We start from the raw sequence: 20,416 nt of genomic DNA on the forward strand, positions 1-20,416 counted from the left end.
GTCAGCGGTAAAATACTGTTTCAGCGTTGTATTATATAATTCCTGCGAATGCATAAACTCTTTCGCTAAGATAATGTTTTAAAATATTAAGCTACTTTTGCTCCGACTAAAAAAAAACCAATCGGGGGCCACGCTCCCGCGTGTTGCTAGGCAGATTATGTTAATATATGCAATGCAGCCATCTCTGCAGCTACCATTGTGAGGTAAGAACAACTTCTACGCTTTCTACAAAATGTAAGAAAACTAGGAATAGCTTGACGGCCAGATCTGTAGCTCGACTACTCGGCAATCTTTCTGTTAATATAAATTAAATGTGCGGGTTGTTTTAGCGCATTTGAACGAGGAGAAAACATCTATTTTTTCTATCGGTCTCCTCGGATGTGGTTGTTGTTGTTAGTCCCACCCAAAATGGAGCCCATTCTTCCTTGTTCACGGCAGACTTGAAGGGCTGGGCTCAACTAGAATGGGGGGACGGGTGGGTCAACCCAAATAATTCGTGTATTTTGCTCTTCAGAATGAGCTTTGTTAAAAACCGCAGAATGTGGTTCACGCCCTGAAGCATCACAAGTAATGTTTGGTTCCAAGGTCGGCCATACATTGGGGCTAAATGGCCGTAATGCTAATGTCGCGGTGCAGTAAATGCCCGGGTTTCTATACCGCCGGTTTTTGTGGTATGGTCCAGTTGGGACTGAGAACCTGCGGGGTTAAAATAGGGGGGAATTGAATTTATTATTGATTATACCAACTACATATCTGAATAAGATCACAGAGTCGCGATCTTTCACGGCGGCTTTTGTACCGACACACGGTTGTATTTAGTCACCGTTTTCCGGGCGGCCTCGTCAGCAAACGGTGACCGCGTTTTCGCTCGTACCCCCGCTGAGCGTCTTATGTGGCCGCTCTGTACACGAAGCTACATGCGGGTTTATTTTGACGTGCATGCCCTGACAGCCGAGGTGAACTGCGGCCGGAGACCCAAAGTCTCCGTCGCAGGTGACACCTGAGATTGAATTCGGGGCCAGTTTGCTCAGAAATGGCTGCTGCAGTGCCTCATTGATGCAGCGTTTCCCCCCACATAGGCCCGTCTAGTACATAATGTGACTTAATAAAGCAGGCGAGGCTTCATGCATGAAGCTGCTTCAGACCGTATACACATTTCTACTGCTATCTATGACCTGGCAGCCTCAGACTCATGCAGCCATGCATATTTCACGTTGGTTTTAGCCATTATCATCATGTTGCATTACTACTATTAAAATCATCCCAGTGTTCTCGTCTGCTGCATTTCAGGCATCCCTGGCTGTCTCCAGACTGAAGTGACAGGTGAAGTGGTTGGGGGCATCGTGCTGCCATGGAGACCAAGCAGGAACCCTCTGCTGTGTGGAGTCAGACTGCAAACAGTGATTCAGGCAATGGCACACAGGTCCGCCACCCTTCCTGAGCTGTCCCTGAACTCAGCAGTCAGGGGGCTCCTCTTCTTCATAAACTCATCATCATTTGTTTAACACTCATGTACTTTGCGTAGCTTGCTTTAAGTTAATGGAGGATTAATGTGAGTTAAGTCACAGTCAGAGAGTGTGATAATGCTGCAGCTGGTCTTGTGCACGTGTGTTGCAGGTGCATTTTGAAGGCGGCACAGTGGCCCAGATTGTGTACAGCGGAGATCAGGGGGACCGAGGGCAGCAGCAGGTGGTTTACACAGCAGATGGGAGCTCCTATACCTCTGTGGAGTCTGCAGAGCACACGCTGGTCTACATACACCCTGCAGATGGCACGCAGGTAAGAAGGGATCTTATTTAGAGCAGGTATGCTTTTGTGTGTTGTGTTCAAGGACGTCGTGGCAAGGCCATGGCTTTTATGGGAAAGTCCGTCTTATCAGCCGATATGGAAGATGTCAAGACTTTCATATATTTTTAATTGTTTCAAATTAACATGTAAAATTCACAACACACACTTTGTTTAACTTTTCTTTCAGACTGTTTTCGCTGATCAGCCACAAGTGGCGTACATTCAGCAGGACGGGACAACCCAACAGGTAAGTTTACCAGGTGATGTCATCTCATTACCTGCCTGTGTACCTCCTGATTACCACCTGCTTTCACGTCTCCGTTATAGATTAAATGAATGAATGAACTGCTGGAGTTACTCATTTGCACAAAGCGATAGTCAAACTGTGTTATTACTCCAAATATAATTATGACAGTTTCACGTGACCTCTTCAGAGAACATGTGTCTTTCTTCACTCTTATTTCCAAAGTGGTGGTGGTGTCATGGAAATTTGAGAACAAACGCAGTGCATCCTGTGTTGTTGGTAGTTGTGGCTCTGGTTGTCTTTGCAGCATTGGCGCCATTTTAAAACACTGTGATCTCATTCGTAGGTCACCGTTTTGCTGCCCAGTGGACAAAACATGAACGCTGCCAATCTGCATGTTCTCAGTAATGTCGCAGAGGCTCCCCAAGCGATCCTGGAGCCAGTTTCCCAGGTGAGGGCATGCTGTACCGCTTACCTTTCCAAACAAGAAATAGTGTTTTTCTGCAGCACAGAGTCTTAAGTGAATATGATTATTTCATGACGTATCTGTACGGTGATAACAAATTCAGCTTGCTGTTCCAGCAGGTCCAACTCGGTGCAGTTCATATATGATTTACATGAGCATATTTGCAGACACAGTATAAAGTCATATGATACCATATCCAAAAATAATCTTCAGAAATATCCCAGCTTGACATTTTAAGAGTCAGTCCCTCAGAAACAAATACTAAATGAATGTTTCTAATAAATAAAAGCTATCTGGCTGTGAAAACAAACCAAGGATACATTATACTTCCTTTAATTAATCTTGTTGCATTGTTACACGTGAACAAGCCCGAAGACGAGAGCTTGTCAGTGTTCATAAGGACAAACAGAAGAGTGTGTTAACTGTGTGACATGACTCACGCAGGAGCAGCTGTCTGTGTCCAATTCGCTCCCATCCATGGCTGACATGGCGGACCCCCCCACCAGTCCGCTCGGGGCCACAGACTCCACGGACGATTCTGATGAAGATGAGGATGAAGACTCAGAGATGGATGACTGGGAGCCTCGTGAGCCTCAGTCATTCAACCCTCACAACCTCTGTGAGTGACGGCCTGCTCAGGAGTCTCAATCACTCAGGCAGAGCAGACACAGAATCATAATAATACTCGTACAGTTTATTTGTTTATAGTGCGCCTTTCAGGGTTCAAGTTGATCATCATGATGAAAACTGTGATGCAAAAATGATTGAAATCACACATTATGTCTCTGCAGCAGGTGGATTCTGTCTTACTAATTTCTCCTTTTTGTGGCCTCTCAGGGTGTGAGGAGTGTAATAATGCCAACCCCTCTGTGTGTCTGAAGCATGGCCCCCTGCACCCCATCCCCAGCCGGCCGGTGATGTCCAAGGCCCGGGCCAGTCTGCCTCTGGTCCTCTATATCGATCGCTTCCTGGGCGGGGTGTTTTCCAAGAGACGCATCCCAAAGCGCACGCAGTTTGGTCCCGTGGAGGGACCGCTGGTTCCTCAGAGCGACCTGCAGGAACACTACATTCATCTGAAGGTGAATCAGTGCTCTGCATGACTCCTCTCTGTTTGATTGCTATTGTTTTGTCTGTACGTGAGCAGAACTTGCAATGTTCATGTAAAAATACACCCACTGTCTGCCATCTCCAAACCTGCTGTGTTTGCCAAATATGAAATTCTGATATTGGGAAGGGATACTTCTTTGCCACAGCTGGAAAATTCAATATCAAACTGTCTCTGTCTCACTTCTCATCTTGGTATTGTGTGGAATGAAGTAGCTACAGCGTTGTGTTATCCACTTATACTGCAAACATCCAAACTTTGTAGTTATATTGTAAAGAAGCAAAAACGAAAACCTGTTTTTGTGAACGATGATTTGTCCTTGTGGTCTCAGCTGTGCATGCTGGATGCAGAGAAGGATGGAGAGAAGTCTGACGACATGTGGTTGGACCTTTCTGATGAAGACAGCTGCAACTGGATGATGTTTGTGCGACCCGCTCAGAACCACCTGGAGCAGAACCTGGTGGCCTATCAGTACGGCTCAGAGATATTTTACACAACCATAAAGAACATCCAACCCAAACAGGAGCTCAAGGTCAGACCCGGGTGGTGCAGTTTGTCTGTAGCATTACGCATACAGCATGTGTGTTTGTCCTGTTTCATATGTGCTACTCCAGTAAATAAAGGATGTCAGAATAAACCGTCATAATTAGTGTTTTTCATATTTCCTTGTGCAGGTGTGGTACGCGGCATCATATGCAGAGTTTGTCAATCAGAAGATCCACGATGTTACAGAAGAGGAGAGAAAAGGTGAGTCTGCACATCTCTTGTTTGGTATTAACACCTTTTCTCAGCCCTGCTGCGATGGCATGTGTCCCTTTACAAACTGTTGAAACAGCAGTGGAGGTTCGTAGGCCTGACTTTTCTTGTTCCTTCAGTGCTGCGGGAGCAAGAGAAGAACTGGCCTTGCTATGAGTGTAACCGTCGCTTTGTGAGCTCTGAACAACTGCAGCAACATCTCAACATGCACGACGACAAATTAAACTCTGTTACCAGGTGAAGCCTTATTTTATATTTTCTCTTCAGTTTCGACAACGTTAGAGCCCAAATGACCCGTTCACGGTTCCTTTCCTCTCTCAGATCCAGAGGCCGCAGTCGAGGACGAGGCAGGAGGAGATTTGGGACAGGAAGAAGACCGGGACGCCCTCCTAAATTTATCCGTTTGGATCCACCATTAGATGCTGGTGGAGACAAGACGACAGTGAGGGACACATCAATGAGTGCTGTGTTGATTGAGAAATCGTGATTGAAATGTTAGGCCTCAAATACGTGACTGAATTACTTAGCATTTGTTTTTTTAATTCCCTTATTAATCAGGAGATGCTGGAACTGACGGAGAAGCCGCTGGAGGAGCGAGTGGAGGTAGCTCAGAACGGGCTGAAGGTGGTGGAGATGGAGCCGGAGGTGGAGGCTGTGACTGAGGCAGAGGGCCAGCTTCTACCTCCTGCAGGGGAGCCGGTCCCAGAGTCCGTCAGTCCGCCCTCCAATACAGATCTGCCAGTTGCGCTAAAGGAGGACCCGGCACAGAGCAGCCAATCAGACGCCCACCTCACATCTCAGGACATGCGCCGTGCCAAGAGGATACGGGTAAGACGAGGCTCTCTGACCACATTCACACCTGGTATTAAAACGTGATCTGAATCTGGACTCTGGATCTGCCTGACCAGAGGCAGTCTGGCTCGCATTGTATTGTATTCGGATCTTAAGCGGGTGTAAACACAGTCCGCAGGCTACACAACACACAGATATTTGTTTTTAGTCGATATAAAGTAAAAGCTGTTCAAATTTAGAGAGCAAGCGAGAAGTGAGAAGGCTGAAAGAGGCAGGCCTCTAATTACTGATTACATGTGTCTTCTGCACCATGAAAGCAACAAAAGATGTGTTTTTCAACAGATTGGCATGAAAAGTGAAAGCAGTACAGCTGGGAAATGAATGATTTACAGTAAGAAATAACTGTCTCTGCGCAGCTGATCTGCTGTTAACAAGGCATATCATTTATTTAGTTACAGAGAGGCCGACGTGCCGGTGCTGCAACACACCGGGAGAGAGACTCACAGATCCCATTTTGATACCAGGTGTAAATGTGGCGTCCGCATTACCTGAAACGCGACAGTGCTTTGGATAGTTTATTTGGTGTCATGGTGGCCATGATTTGCTTTACAACAGTGTACCTCTCTTCCTCAATGCATGCATCCCTCAAAGATGGACGTACAGGTAGGTGGGATGACTGAAAAACATGAGGTTATATTACTGCTCATGTGACATTTCAGGATATGCCTCCTCTCATGTCTGTGCAGATCCATGAGACAGACACTTTTAGGTTTTTTGCTAGTGGTTCCTCTGTTTCTCTTTCCCATGTCAGAACGCAGCTCTGCAGCACCTTTTCATCAGGAAGAGTTTCCGTCCTTTTAAATGCACCCACTGTGGCAAGGCCTTCCGGGATAAAGACAAGCTGGATCAGCACCTGCGGGTCCACGGCCGGGACGCCTACGCCTTTTCCTGCCACATTTGCAGCAAGAGCTTCATGAGTGACTCGGCCCTGGAGGACCACCTGCTGGTGCACACCGAGAACCGCTCCTACTCTTGTCTTTTATGCCCAGAAACCTTTGAAAGGCTGGACCTGCTCAAAGACCACGTCGGGGTGCATGCTGTGGACGGCTGCTTCACCTGTCCGTCCTGCAAGAAGACGTTTACTGACTTCATCCAGGTTAGTCATAAATGTCTCTTACAGGGTGATGCGGAGAGCGTATGAGAAGATGATTTGGCTGTTTAGAACTAAACAAAGGAACAGTTTTACATTAAGACACTGACAACAAAATGTTCTCTTCCTCAGGTGAAGAAGCACATTCGTTGCTTCCACTCAGAGAAGATCTTTCAATGCCCAGACTGTGAAAAGGCCTTCTGCCGGCCTGACAAACTGCGCTTGCACATGTTACGCCACTCTGACCGCAAGGACTTCCTGTGCTCAACGTGTGGCAAACAATTCAAGGTAAGATGAGAAAACAGCTGGTAGTGTTAGATTATAGATGAGCGACGTCTTATGTGGCCGTTCTGTTCCTTTTGTGACATTAAGAGGAAAGATAAGCTGCGGGAGCACATGCAGCGCATGCACAACCCTGACAGAGAGGCCAAGAAGGCCGACCGAATCCACCGCTCCAAAACCCTCAAACTGAAGGTGCCCACCACCGACTTCGAGAGCTTCATGTTCAAATGCAGAGTGTGCATGATGGGATTCAGACGCAGAGGAATGCTGGTGAGCAAAAACCCACAGAAACCTTTTGATTTGGTGAGACTGAACTGCAGTACGCTTAGCTTTATTTTTCTGCTTACAGGTCAATCATTTGTCCAAGCGTCATCCAGAGATGCGTATTGATGACGTGCCAGAGCTAACGCTGCCAATTATCAAGCCCAACAGGGACTACTTCTGCCAGTATTGTGACAAGGTTTGTGTTTGACTTCTGTCATGTGCACAGAGAGTTTTGGAGGAGACTTGCCAATGATATTTTTTATTTAATGATACCAGAGTACATTCCAGTGTGCTGCATGAAAGTTCATGCCTTCAATCAAACAGTGAAACTTCTGCTTCACCTCAAATTCTGAACCTGAGCTTTCAGTTATTAATGAATGGACTGATCTCTGCAGGTGTACAAGAGTGCCAGCAAGAGGAAAGCCCACATACTGAAGAACCACCCCGGGGCAGAACTGCCTCCCAGCATCCGTAAATTGCGTCCGGCTGCTCCTGGTGAGCCAGACCCCATGTTGAGCACACACACCCAGCTGACTGGCACCATTGCCACTGCACCGGTCTGTTGCCCACACTGTGCCAAACAGTACAGCAGCAAGGTTAGTAAGGAGCTCTGTCGAAGACGGTGTTTTACTTCATTGATGTGATGGACTGTAGCTGTGTGCATGTATCTCCTACCCCACCTGGTAACTGCCTGTGTGCTTGTATCTCAGACTAAGATGGTCCAGCACATCAGGAAGAAACATCCAGAGTTTGCCCAACTCACCAACACCATCCAGACTCCTCTGACTACAGCTGTGATCAGTAGCGCTCCTGCAGTCATCAGTGCAGACGGTACCACAGCTGAGGCTGTAGTGGTAAGGAAGAGTTACAAACATACACGTTGAGCACCAACGCTCAGTGGATTTCTGTCCAAAGATGTCACATCTTGCATGAAAATTAATATTAAACAAAAAAGCAGTCATAGCAAAGAACATGTGAATGTAAAAGTAGACTTTATATAACAGAAGCGACAAAGAAGAAAAGAAATGAAGGTCAGCTAATACGTCCCAGATATTCTAACTTCAGGGTTTATTTTCTCTGCAGACCACAGATCTGCTGACCCAGGCCATGACGGAGCTTTCTCAAACACTGACCACGGACTACCGCACCGCACAGGGAGACTACCAGAGGATCCAGTACATCCCCGTGTCTCAGGCAGGAGGCGGCCTGTCCCAGCCGCAGCACATTCAGCTGCAGGTGGTGCAGGTGGCTCCGGTAAGATCCGTGTTTTATGTTTTTTAACTTCTCTGTGTCCCGAAAGCTGCTTTGACATGTAGGTTTCAAACATTTCAGCAGGTTAGCTACCTTTTATTTCCTGCTGTACTTTGAAAATGTCGTGTACAGATAAAATGATTAAGGTAGCTTGTTTTGTTTAGCCGCATTTATGAAAAATGGTCCTGTGGTGGATTGATGATCAACATAAGAAACGGTAGCAAGTTGATGTCCTGTGTGTTTCACAGGCTTCCTCCCCACATTCCCAGCACCCGACAGTAGATGTGAGTCAGCTGCATGACCCTCATGGCTACAGCCAGCACTCCATCCAGGTACAGCACATCCAGGTCACAGAGCCCTCAGGCACTGCACAAGGGTCCACCCAGGTAAGCGCTCATCACACTGACTCTGGAGTTAGGACGATGAGTCATTTCAAACCCGTAATGACTTCATAACACAGGCTGTGGGTTTGAGAACAGAATACTTACACGACCACCTCTTCTCTCTCTTTCAGGTCACAGGTCAGCCTCTAAGCCCCACCTCCCAGCAGCCTACTCAGGAACTGAGCCCCACCCAGCTGACCCCTGTCACCTTAGCTCAGAGCCACACTCTGCAGACCAGCAGCACTCAGCAGCAGCAGCAGCAGCAGCAGCAGCAACAACAGCAGCAGCAGCAGCAGCAGCAGCAGCAGGGGACTGTGCAGCATGCTTACATACCCGGGAACTGGAACTACAGGGGCTACTGTGAGTCACATACATGCTCCCATGTCATCCAGTCAGAGTGCATGTTTTGGTGGCTCTGTGCTGTATGATTACCTGTCAGGTTAATGTGTTAACTTTTCACTGTTGCAGCGTCTGAGATCCAGATGATGGCTGTACCTCACGCGCAGTATGTGATCGCTGAGGCCAGCACACCTGTGTCTGGAGTCAACAGCAACCAGGTGAAAACGGTGAGTGAACGTGGTCTGATAGGTGAGAATGACCATCACAGTGTCCTGCACAGCTGAGGCAGTTTCAGCTAAACCGTAACTAACCAGAAATGAGCAGAAAGTCTGATTGAACACAGTGGAACTAAAGACGTTGTCATCCCCGTCCTGCAGACGCACTACGTTATCTCCGAGGGTCAGACCGAGCTGGAGACCAAACAGACTGTTCCTCAGAACGCGAACCAGGCCCACACTGAACATCTGGAGCAGCAGCCGGCCAATCAGCAAGCCACCACGCAGTACATCATCACCACAACCACCAATGGCAGTGGCACAAGTGAAGTTCACATCACAAAACCCTGAAGTGTACAGCGATGAACTCTGCAAACCCAGCGCGGACCCACGGGCCGATCCTGCATGTAGACCTCAGCAGCTTGTATGCACATAGATGAACAAACACAGTCATATGCACATGGAAACAGACTTCTGTACATACAGAGCGAACATGGGGATGGATTAAAAACCAGCACAGTTTTATGTGTGTGTAAAGTGTTAAGACGTTGGATGAGCTGAGAAAATAAAGCCAGTAGAGAGAGTTTGGATTTTGAACAGAATATCTGAACAACAAACGCTCAACGTTGGGTTTGAAGTCGCGGCGCTGGGAAGTGTAGATTCTGTCAGAAACATTTTCATTGAGCCTGCTGATGTTACATCACTATCAAAGACGGTAAACAAGGAAAATCATTGTCAGGTGTTTGTTGCTCAGTCCTACAGATTCGAGGGCCCATTTTACATATTTGTAAAGTTACAGACATTTCTTAAACTATTGTATTTGTAAATAAAAGTCTGGACAGAAATACAGAACTGAACAATATAAGAAAATACTAAAACAATGCAGCGGTTCCAAAACAGGTCAGTATGTTTTTGCCCAACACACCATCTATTGTCGTGTATGTGAGCATATTGTGGCTGATATCTGGTGAGATTCTTTTAATTTCCCTTTTTCTTTACAAGCTGAACCCCTTCTCTGAATTTTACTATAAAAACACAGCTGTTGTAGTCGCGATGATGACAAAAATAACTGTTTTTTTTGGAGTGAAATTCAGAAAAGAAAACATCTTCCAGGGGTCGCTGAATGCTCCCAGCAGCTTTGAGTGTTCTGAATGTTTTGCTTTTCATTGGTTTTGATTGCAGAGTTCTTAGAGTTACAATTGATTTAAACTCACTAACGTATTGAATCATTTTGTTTTTGACGTCAGAAAGTGACGATCACAGACTGAAGTGTACGAGAACAGTGACTTAAAGGCAGAATGAGAAGGATTAGTCGTTGCACAACAGTCAAAGTTGGCGCCTCGTTTGCGGTTCAACGACTTCTTTCGATCTGGAACCTCTTTGTTTTTTAGAGTCCTGTCCTCGCACCCTGCACGCTGTTATTGTCTGGGGGCTACACCCCCTCTCCTCAAAGCTTGAAATATAAGGTGTGGTTGGTGTGCTTGGTTCTATCTGCGCCCACACCTACTGCAGCAGTGATGTCACAGGGTCCTGGAGCACACCTGTGCATCGCTGCAGCCAGACGAGGAGCTAAACCACCGGAGGTCAGATTTGAGTTTCTTTTCTTTTCCCGGCCACGCGTCAGTCTGAGGAGGAAGACGTTCACGGTTAGCTCAGCCCTAACAGGTGTAGGAGCCTCCCACGTGGTTTTATAGAAGCTTGAAGCCAAATACAAAATGTGTTTTCCTCAGTAACACTTCTGAAGAAGTGACACAAGTACAAAATATTTGGTGTTAAAATTTGAAACACAGGTCTGCAGCTGAGAGCGTAGCAGCTAATCCCACTGTATGAATCTCCTCACTGAGTACTAATGTGGTTTGGTACTTAAAGGGAAGCATAGTACTTGTGGGTATCCCTTCAGGGGATATTGTCACTCAGCATGATTCATATCTCCTTCACAGTAAAGTGAGAAAGGTGACTCAGTAGTGTTCAAACAATCACCCACCCTGCTGAAGTGTTGGTGAGCAAGGCATGCCTGGTGCAGGAACTCACCTTCGGACTGAAAAAATACTTTTGGTACTTGTTTTAAGTCTTAGATTTTCATTATTTACTTGTACAATAAGTTCCCATAACACAGGTTAATGCACTGAATTATAAAATGCTCTTAATGTGCCCGTTATTTCTATTATCTGACAACAGACATCCAAAATAAAATATAGCTGCAATTTTCTGAGTTTGGTTGTCTTCAGCGATTCCTATTGTTGCAGCTGACTTTGTCCTTTTGTCCATGTGTTGAGGAATTAAACTCTTTTCTACATGTACACTGTGTTTTCCGGTCACTTCATCGTGAATGTGTTGAACTCGGGAGCAAGCGGCGCCCAAACAATTTCATGGTGTTCCTTGAGGTTAATTGGAGGCTGATTTGTGTGGATGTTCTTCTTTTTCTCACTGCTAGATGGCAGCATGGCTTCAGAAGACAGAGACGAGCTCTGCAGCATTTTAAAACTGTCAAACAATGATGGAGACGGAGTGTTGACCTCAGTTATGTTTGAACGTTAATGATTTTAAATGTGTTTGTAAACCTCTCGCTGTCAAGGATCAATTTAATGCTTTTCAAATCCCATCAGGTGTGATCTAATAATGGCTCAGTGTTTGTGAGTGACAGTGAGTCAGAGGTGGAGAAGTGGCTGTTGGAGGGGTGACGTTGGCTCTGGGTGTATCTGGGTGGAGCAGGGCTTGTCCTCCACTCAATCATGATCAGTATGTTTAACACATTCCTGCAAAGACGGAATGAGGGAAAAGGAAAAAGCCACTACCCAGATTAAACAAATCTTCCAGTTGAACCAGTTCAACGAGCCTGTCGTGTTACAGAGCTGATCATATTGTGAGCAGGTGTGTGTTGTCCGACTAATTGCTCTCAGTTTCAACTAACATGTCTGCGTCTGTGTTGCTCCAATGCCTCGGTTAACAGTCACCTGCCCCAGCGGTCCAGGGCAGGGAGAGAGAGGGAGCTGGGACCGTACATGGACGGAGGAGGTGAAGGAGGATGGAGAGGGAGAAGCTGCCGAGAGCAGGCGAGAGCTGCTCAGGTAGGTACACCTGTGTGTGTGTGTCACTCAACAACTGGCCTTTCATTTGAATCAGCCTTTTAGAGATGAGTCTCTGTCTGCTGCTGTAGGAGGAGAAATCTGTGAATGATGGTTCTCGTACATTTCTGTGCTCGGACTGTGGTGACAGCAAGTGTTTTTCTGCTCCATTAAGTGTCCATCTGTCAACGTGTCACTGCTCTGAGTTCACGTCTAACTGCTTACCATTACACATGTGCTGAAACACCTGAAGTGACTATAAGTTATACAGTTCAGTGCTGTTTTAAGGATCAACCTCTTCGACTCTGGACAGCAACAGCTGGTCCATCATTATAAATAGATGTTACGTGTCAAAGCATGTTCAGACCATTAAAACTTTAAACTCCAGTCTGGACACCAAACTGAGAAATGGAGCACAAGAAATCTGAAACTTTGTGTTGCTATAAAGTCATTATATTAGTTATATTCTAAGATTTCAGTCATTTAAACTTGGTCATAAAATGGATTTGCATGACATTTTCTCTCGTTTTCCTTCCATTTTAATTTCAAGTTTAAAGTCATCCTGTTCTCTCTCTGTCCATCTGTCTCTGTCACTCAGTTCAAACCAGACATCAGCTGTCCCTCAGCCACAGCAACCATCGTGGTCACAGACTCTGAGGACACTTCGACCCTGGAGAGGTTGGCACAGTTTCGCTCTGCCTGGTGCAGTGTGGTCGGTCTGCCGGGCCCAGGCGGAGGAGCCGCTGCACCCCTGGTTACTGGTGGATGTGTGCTGGAGGCTCCTGCTGGTGTGCTTGCTGTGGATGCTTCTGGGAGGTTGTGTCCATGCCCTTAAGCGCTGCCTGCAGCCAGGACAGGAGCAGGTGAGCGCAGCCGCGTGAGCTGAATCTCACTCGGCCGTGTTGGCGTGTTTAATGGTGTTATGTTTATTCAGTGACTTTGCTTCAATTCAAGGGGGAGCCTCCACCGAGGATACAGCAGGAGGTTGTGGCTGAAAACAGGAGGAACCAGTACTCGTGGTGAGGCTTGATTTTACAGTCATTCCTTCATTATTTGATATCAAACTTTGGCATTTTTTGACACCAGACAGACATAGATATTCACCAAACACCCTATAGGCCAGATTTAGTGCTGTGTTCACTGCAGACATTTCCTCACCCCAAGCGAGCCAGATGTTGCTCAGCACCTCACAGCTGCTTCTACGGATGTCAATTTTGACAAACTGCTAATGAAATCATAATCTTTTCAAACATATCTGCACAGACACTCACTGTGGTGTCCTTCTTTCTCCAGCATGTCCCAGCCGAGGAGCCCAAACCACACCGGTTCTCTGGCCCTTGCCCTGGCCAACAGCCTGCTGCTGTGTGTGCTTCAGGAGCCCCTCTCGGACCCCTGTGTGCCCCACATAAAGCCTCTCCTCTCCAGGCTGGAGGTGAGAGGGAGGAAACCACCTTCAAGAAGCAAAATACCCTCTGTCTCTGCCGTACACAGCAGCCTGCAGCAATGCCTGTCGTCTCCTGTGTTTTCAGTCACTCTTTGCATGTAGATCAGTGCTGTCTTTGTCGGTGGTATTACAGAGATCAGACCTTGCGCTCAGGCATACACAGACAGTCTCGCCCCGGGGCAACACACACCATCACTGAGCTGTTGTTGTCTGCGCTCTGAATTAACCATATTGGCAGAGGAGAGAAACTTGAATGTTCTCCTCATGTGTTTTCTGTCGGTGCTGTAGCACACACTGTGAATGATAGCAGTGTCAGTAGGTCAGCCAGCCTGTTTGTCTGTCGGTGCAACACTTTTATTTCAGGTTATTATATTTTTTATGAAGTATTGAATTGGTTGCAAAGACGCAGAAATTCCTCCACTTTCTTTTTTGAATTCCAGCTCCACCAGGAGGTCAAACTTTCCCAGCTGTACAACACAGAGGTTCATGACGAAAAATGTTGAGGACGAATAACCGAAATCAGCTGCAACTCGCTGTGAGGTTAATGCTTATAAACGTGCTGACGTGCCGGGTCAAGACTGCGGCCTTTTCTTCCAGCACAAGCCTCAGGCTAAACTTTTTGCCATAAGCATTATAGCATCAAAAGGCTGCTAGGAATGCCATAATTTTATGTCCTGTCTAAATCATATTCCCCCTTCCAATGCTGCGAGCACATTTATTGTCTAACTGTCCCATGCTGAGGTTTATCATTTCAAAAATAGATTTTATGTTTTTTGGCATTTTTAAACAGTATGGAAATGCGTCTTTGCACAGTTGCATCTGTAGAACAGATGTGTCAGTGCAAAATGGATATAAAGTGCAACACTATCTTCATCTCCTTCTTATTTTATATGATGGCATTATGCTCAAGTAAATTAACACGTGGCTTTCGGTGGATGTATTTATGCTGCACAGCCACATGCTGCATGCATTTAATAGAGGTGGTCTGAAGTAGCTTTAGCAAACAAACCCACAAAACTAAAGCCAACCCTTTGAATCCTCTCTTTGTCACTGTAGTCAGTGTCTCACGCACTTGAGAAGGCTGATCCTGGGTCAGAGGCGACACTGGAGGAGGAGGACGGAGACTCCATCCTGACAGATAAAGTGAAGCTCATCCGCGACTACCTGCAGCAGAGGTGAGCTCCAGGATCAGTGTACATGCCTGGAAACTTGGTTCAGTTGGATTAACATCACATGTGCCTCTCTGACAGGATGGGAACACTGCGTAGACTCATCCAGGTGCAAGGGGATTTTGAAACCAGTGTGAAGGGCATGCTGGAGGGCCTAGATGACCTCTGGGCTCAGCTGGAGGAGCTGCACACTGGGGTCACACTCACCAAAGAGGGGGGCCGGGGCCACGGGGACCTGGCCTCTGCCCAGACTGACGCAGAGGTAAGCAGGTGTGAGGGTCTGCAGTCCTGTGGTTCTGGTGGTATCGTGTTGGATTAGTTTTATCTTAATGACTTTTACAGGTTTTTACTTAAAGCTAGGAAATCTATTTTTGTCAGTTTTGGTCTACAATGACAGCAGTTGTCTCGTTAGGTTTAGTTTCATTGAAGAACTGTGAGTCCTGGTGATTGCAAGAACTTTTGTCTTTGCTCTTGAGTGCTGTTTGTGATACTCTCATCTGTTTGGCAAAGACGTTGTTCGCAGTCTTGGGCTGCCACAGGAACAAGCTTCAGCGCTGCCAGGCTCATTTGAAGGACAGCACTCTGCTACTACAGGTAAAGTTCTCCTCAAGAAGTGAACATGCTCTGACATTTACTGCTGTCTTCACTCAGAAGTCCCTCTGCCTCCTTCCACAGGAGTTAACCTGGAGTCACGCTCATGTGAGCAACAGTGTGAGCAGCAGCAGTGAATCGGTCTGGCCAGAGCTGCTGCTTCAGTCCAACATTGAGCGGGTACACGAAGCTTCGCCTGGTAGACAAACAGCAGAATGTTTATGGGTTTAGAAACACACCAGAGCTAAATACTTCTCTCTTTACAGTTTGACAAGGTGCAGGAGAGTTTCCTCTCGCTGGAGCAACAGACCTCTACGTTTCAGGCCCACCTGGAGGGACTCGGAAAGGGGAATCAGGAAGCACTTGCAGGGCCCCTCGGTCATGCCAGCGGGGCCCTTTCATGCTCAGTCTCACAGCTTCACAATGGACAGACAAGTGGTGTGTCACTGGGGCACCTTAACTCGACCTCTGCGGCCACATCTGCCTCCTCAGCAGGTACAGACGCTCCTCTCTCGCTGTGTGAGAGGTCGGCTCTGCACTTCTCCTCCACTTTCGGACGCCTACGTAAATCTGGAAGGAGGAAGTGACTTTTATTCAACTGCACTTGGAATATGCACCAGAGATTTTGTAAATACAAAGGTGCTAATTAACGAGGGAGAACGTTTTCAAATGTTGATCATTTGCTGGTTGCTTAAAAATACATTATTATGCATTATTATTTTTAATACTTTCTGTGATTACTTTAGCTGTTTTAATGTTTCATTTCAAAGACTGTGTGTTAGGTTTGAAAGCATGAAAGAGCAGCTTGTAATATTTCAAACACAAGGGGGCACACTTTCACCAGGTATTCCAAGCACACGCAGACGTCTCAACATAATGTATTACTCTGTCAAAACATTTATATGCCGCTCAGTCATCTCACATCTATGTCGGACCTTGGCCCTGACCTCTTCCTTTCAATCAGCTTTACAGGAGGAAAGGCTTGGACAGGCTTTTCAAACACATGGCCCATAAATGTGTTTCTTTAACATCAGAGCAGTCAGCCTCAACCTGCATCTGAAGAATCTCATAATGTGCCTGATGAATGAGACTCAGGCATATATGTCTATATTTTGAGTGAATGGCTTAATCATCATATTTGTGCTTTTGTGCTGCTTATTTTGATGTCAATGTCAGTTACAAGTCTTTTAACCAATGTTGTTAAAGTGAGAAATGTTTTTACCTTCATATATGATTTGAAGAAGCAGTCATGTTCTAATGTGCAGGAGGAAAATGCTGCAGGTTAAGAAATCCCATCTATCAGACTGAGTGACCGCACTGACTTCAGTCCTTCGAAGCTGGGATTTCAGTTTGGGGGGAGGAAGGTAGAAGGGGGCAGCGGAGGTCAACACTGGAGGCGTTTTTGTTATTACTAAAAACTGAGCAGCCCTCTGAAAGACATGAATGCCTTTGATCCAAATTCAATTACCCCACAGCTTCGACACTGATAGCAGGGAAGTCGACGTCTTCTCCAGCAGATTCCTGACTTTTCTGGCTGGAGCAAACAGGACTTCTGATGAGAATCGATTCATTCTGTCGTTAAGTGCTTGTAGGAGGGATTCTGTACAGTATGCATGACGTGGATGTCATTTGACCATGGACTTGCCCGCCATCTGCCAGATCCTGCATCTGTCTGATTCCCTCACACTGGAGCAGCGATTGGGAGAGGCCGACCCCTGGGGGATCTGGGATGAAAGGAATGTAAGCTGAACGCTGCAGGAGCCGAGCTGTCACAACACCGAAGACACAAACACACCGTGTCTGGACGGAGAGAGGATCTTAATACTGTTGTGTATTTGGTTATTTGACAAGAGCTTTGAATTAAAAAAAGGAGTTATGACATGCGACATGAATATGTAACATTTTCCACGAATCAGTCCTGAATACACTGAACAAAACGGTCTTGGATGCTTGCTTGCAATAACAATGACCACATTTGCTTTGAGGTCCAGCAGTCGAAAGACGGCAACAGAAGGTTTTAAAATGATTTATTTAGTGCATTAAAAAATGAGAAGAAGGGGGGGGTTTATTCTATCGAATGTGAAAGTAAAACAGTGCTTCAGATACAGAGAAGTTCTCCTTTATGGGCTAGTGCAGAGCATCCTGGTCCTGTCCAGATGAACTCACATTGCTGGCATGTGATGTCAGAGCCGGCGGAGGGATGGTGTCTGGGAGCGCAGAGGGTACCAGCTATCTGAAAATGTAAGAGTGAGCTAATGCAATTACCACAGGCTTTGTTTAGTTACACTAAAAAGTTGATGACTAGCTTCCTCAAGGGCCGCTCCAGTCCTGGAGGAGAGGCTATTTCAAAGCTAGCTCAAGTTTGTGTTGTTTCAGAAAATATGGTTCATGGCAGAGGTCAATCCCGCGTCTTATCCTGACAATTACTCAGGATCGGGTTTCACCGGCGTGCACAGAGCACCCATTTGTGCTGATCCCTCCTCTGATGGCACTGCAAGACACCATACAGTAGTGTGGACGGCTGCCATTGAGATTTAAAATCTGTTTTCCTGAGAGACTGGTAAACAAAAACAGCTACAGAGAAAACCACACAACGCCAGTGCAGAGTTTAATTCAACAAAATGATGAGTAGGAAGCCAGACTTTAACAATGATGAATGATCTTTTACACAGCGGTGTGTGTGTGTGTGTGTGTGTGTGTGTGGATGCTGGGGGTCCCGTTAACCTTTTAACTTAATGGCAGTGACATTTCCCAGGCTGACAAATGGCAACAGCCCGATCAAGAAGGCTGTCTTCATGGTCTCTTATCATACAGCAGTTAAAGGTAAAGCAGGTGATCAAAAGTCAAACTTCTCAAAGTGAAAAAAAATAAAAGAGATTATTCTTATGAGATATTTTTGAACTTGTTTTATGGATTACTGCATGAATGCTGCCTGTATTCTCACCCCATTGGCCGTTTTCTAGGACTCAGTAATGGATAAAAATGACTTGTCGTGCTCCAAATACAGAAGCCAAATATTTTCCCCAACATGTACATGTACAAGTTTACCACATTTAGGTTTTTTCTGCAGTTTTAAGACACAACTTTCCTTTGTTAAGCACATTTATGCCAAACCTAACCAAACATTTCTGCTGGCGAGTGTTCGCTCTGCATTTCAGAGTAAATATATACATAAAACTGTTGAATGGCTGGAAGCCATTTTGATCATGGTCAAGAACGTAGCTGTGCTGGCCTCTAAGTCGAATCTATGACTCTGTTAAAAGAGCAAAGCCCTCTTCGTGAATCACAAACCACATGCATGGCTTCTATTTAAGGGCTGCGCACAGATAACGGAGGGCCATGCCGCTTTTAACCAGAGGCTGTTGGAAAGGGAACGGACAGCTGCACATCGAGACAAAACTTCAAAACACCAGCCACAGATGTACACAATTAGCAACATGGTAGACATTTGGGGAGCAAAGGTCCATAAACTCACAACTTATTATGGCTGATCCAACATGGCTGGAGGGAAGCCGAAGCTCAACAACATTAATGGGTTTGGGTTGAAACATTCCACCGTCCCAATTTAATGTCAACAAAGGCTCAACTCTTCCTCAAACCTTTAATTTCTATTCTGATACTAAATCTTATTCCAGTCAGTGTCCGTGTGTGCAGCATGTGTGTACTGTACATGTATGTGTGTGTGTGTGCGTTGCTGAATGGCGGTAAGAGAGCCCCACAAATAGTCTCAACGTGTTTCCAATCATTAGGAAATTCTAAGCTTCCTGTTTGTGCAAATATTTTCTTATTTTGTTTTCCAAGAGAGGGGTAGAATAATCAGAGCTGACCTCTCTGCCCTCCTGTTTCCTACTGATCACGCGGACGCTGCTCACCCTGCGTCGACGCTGCACAGACCAGCGGTAGCAGCCTGTCGTGACCCGTCACCGGCTGGCGGGAGAGGTTAGCCAGGAATGGATGGATTCTCCTAAGGTCATGAGCAACAGCCATTGATACCAATGGGAAACAGCTGTGGCGCCAGTTTATACTCAGCAGAGTTTTAAAACCCATGCAAAGACAGAAATGCATTGTTTCAAAGGTAGTTCTGAGTGCTCATATCTCTGGAGTAACGTCTCTAACAGGCATCAGTCCACGGATTGATAAGGTATAAAATGAAATAAATGAGTCATACTACATTACAAAGATTAATTAAAGTCATTCGTGAAATTAAAATCTGACAGACTTGAGGAATTCTTTGCAGCATGATCAATCTTTCAGCCCAGCATTTGTCTTACCTTTTTTGAATGACGCCCTTAAAATCTCAAATGACATCACCTGTCTTTCCTCTACTCGTTTACAACATGTGTTTCATCTGCGCTTCCAAAGGCGCAGTGGCTCCAACGCCGGCCTCCTTTCCTTCGGTTGCTTGAACGGTTTGTGATCATAACACGCGTTCATCCGTGCTGTGAAGTTACTCTGAAAGATAATATTGGTTTAATACAGCTGGGGCTAATTTACTCGGTTCAGTCAGAAACACATGAAGAAACTGACCATTTATAGCAAATGATTCTACAGCTAAACGTGGCGTAAATGGCTCTGCTGTTTGATGTAACTCTCAAAGAATCTGAGAGGGCCAGTACAGTTACGGCTCACTGTTAAGTTGATATCAGTGAGTGAAATATTCTGAGCTAAATCTCCAGCTCCACCATGATCCTCAACCAGCTTCTTAAACACCGTCTTCATGGCTTCCTCTCGTTCTCTCCCCTCACCTCTCAAAGTTTGCCCTGCGCATGAGGCACCGATGTGTGAAGCAGCTCTGAGGAAAGGCTAAACAAACAGGCTGGCCCAGGCACAAAGAGTCCGCCACTCAGAGACATGTGGCAGCAAAACCCTCTCAATCCACGTCCTCACCCCCCCACCCCCCAGCCACAACTCTGAAGCCCTCACACTCCTGCTGGAGCCACACAAACCCTTCCTCATACCCTGAGCCCGGAGCCAAGAGGAGGAAAGATGGAGGAGGAGGGGGAGCGAATTCTGATTCCTATTCACCGAATGTCACCACCTCACAAAGGGGACCGCATGACACTGCCACTAAATCAGAGTTAATGGACTCCTTTCTCAGTCCTGCGAACATGA

The 20,416-nt window shown here is 46.2% G+C and overlaps 2 protein-coding genes across 4 annotated transcripts; both read left to right on the plus strand.

Annotated features, from left to right (window-relative positions):
• The first annotated feature begins 148 nt into the window (after positions 1-148).
• Positions 149-11,247, plus strand: prdm10 (PR domain containing 10). Of its 3 annotated transcripts, XM_076735382.1 has the most exons (23): positions 149-203; positions 1,291-1,423; positions 1,618-1,779; positions 1,976-2,035; positions 2,379-2,483; positions 2,943-3,117; positions 3,336-3,577; positions 3,935-4,135; positions 4,278-4,350; positions 4,479-4,596; positions 4,681-4,801; positions 4,918-5,202; positions 5,966-6,307; positions 6,434-6,589; positions 6,674-6,853; positions 6,933-7,043; positions 7,243-7,443; positions 7,558-7,701; positions 7,931-8,101; positions 8,347-8,484; positions 8,613-8,841; positions 8,950-9,047; positions 9,198-11,247. In XM_076735382.1, the coding sequence occupies exons 2-23, from the start codon at positions 1,352-1,354 to the stop codon at positions 9,384-9,386; spliced, it is 3,573 nt and encodes a 1,190-aa protein (XP_076591497.1). In that variant the 5' UTR covers positions 149-203; positions 1,291-1,351; the 3' UTR covers positions 9,387-11,247. The 3 variants fall into 3 exon arrangements, with proteins under 3 accessions (XP_076591497.1, XP_076591496.1, XP_076591498.1); XM_076735381.1 differs by lacking the exon at positions 149-203 and having other exon boundaries at positions 681-1,423; XM_076735383.1 differs by lacking the exon at positions 149-203 and having other exon boundaries at positions 681-1,423; positions 4,918-5,187; positions 5,963-6,307.
• Positions 11,248-11,906: 659 nt separating this feature from the next.
• LOC143323669 (uncharacterized) lies at positions 11,907-17,182 on the plus strand. The gene is made up of 9 exons (XM_076735662.1): positions 11,907-12,103; positions 12,699-12,963; positions 13,055-13,119; positions 13,394-13,532; positions 14,601-14,719; positions 14,795-14,975; positions 15,224-15,307; positions 15,389-15,484; positions 15,571-17,182. The coding sequence occupies exons 1-9, from the start codon at positions 11,970-11,972 to the stop codon at positions 15,889-15,891; spliced, it is 1,404 nt and encodes a 467-aa protein (XP_076591777.1). The 5' UTR covers positions 11,907-11,969; the 3' UTR covers positions 15,892-17,182.
• Positions 17,183-20,416: the final 3,234 nt, after the last annotated feature.

Source organism: Chaetodon auriga, chromosome 7 (genome assembly GCF_051107435.1).
Source record: "Chaetodon auriga isolate fChaAug3 chromosome 7, fChaAug3.hap1, whole genome shotgun sequence".
NCBI classification, from domain to species: domain Eukaryota; kingdom Metazoa; phylum Chordata; class Actinopteri; order Chaetodontiformes; family Chaetodontidae; genus Chaetodon; species Chaetodon auriga.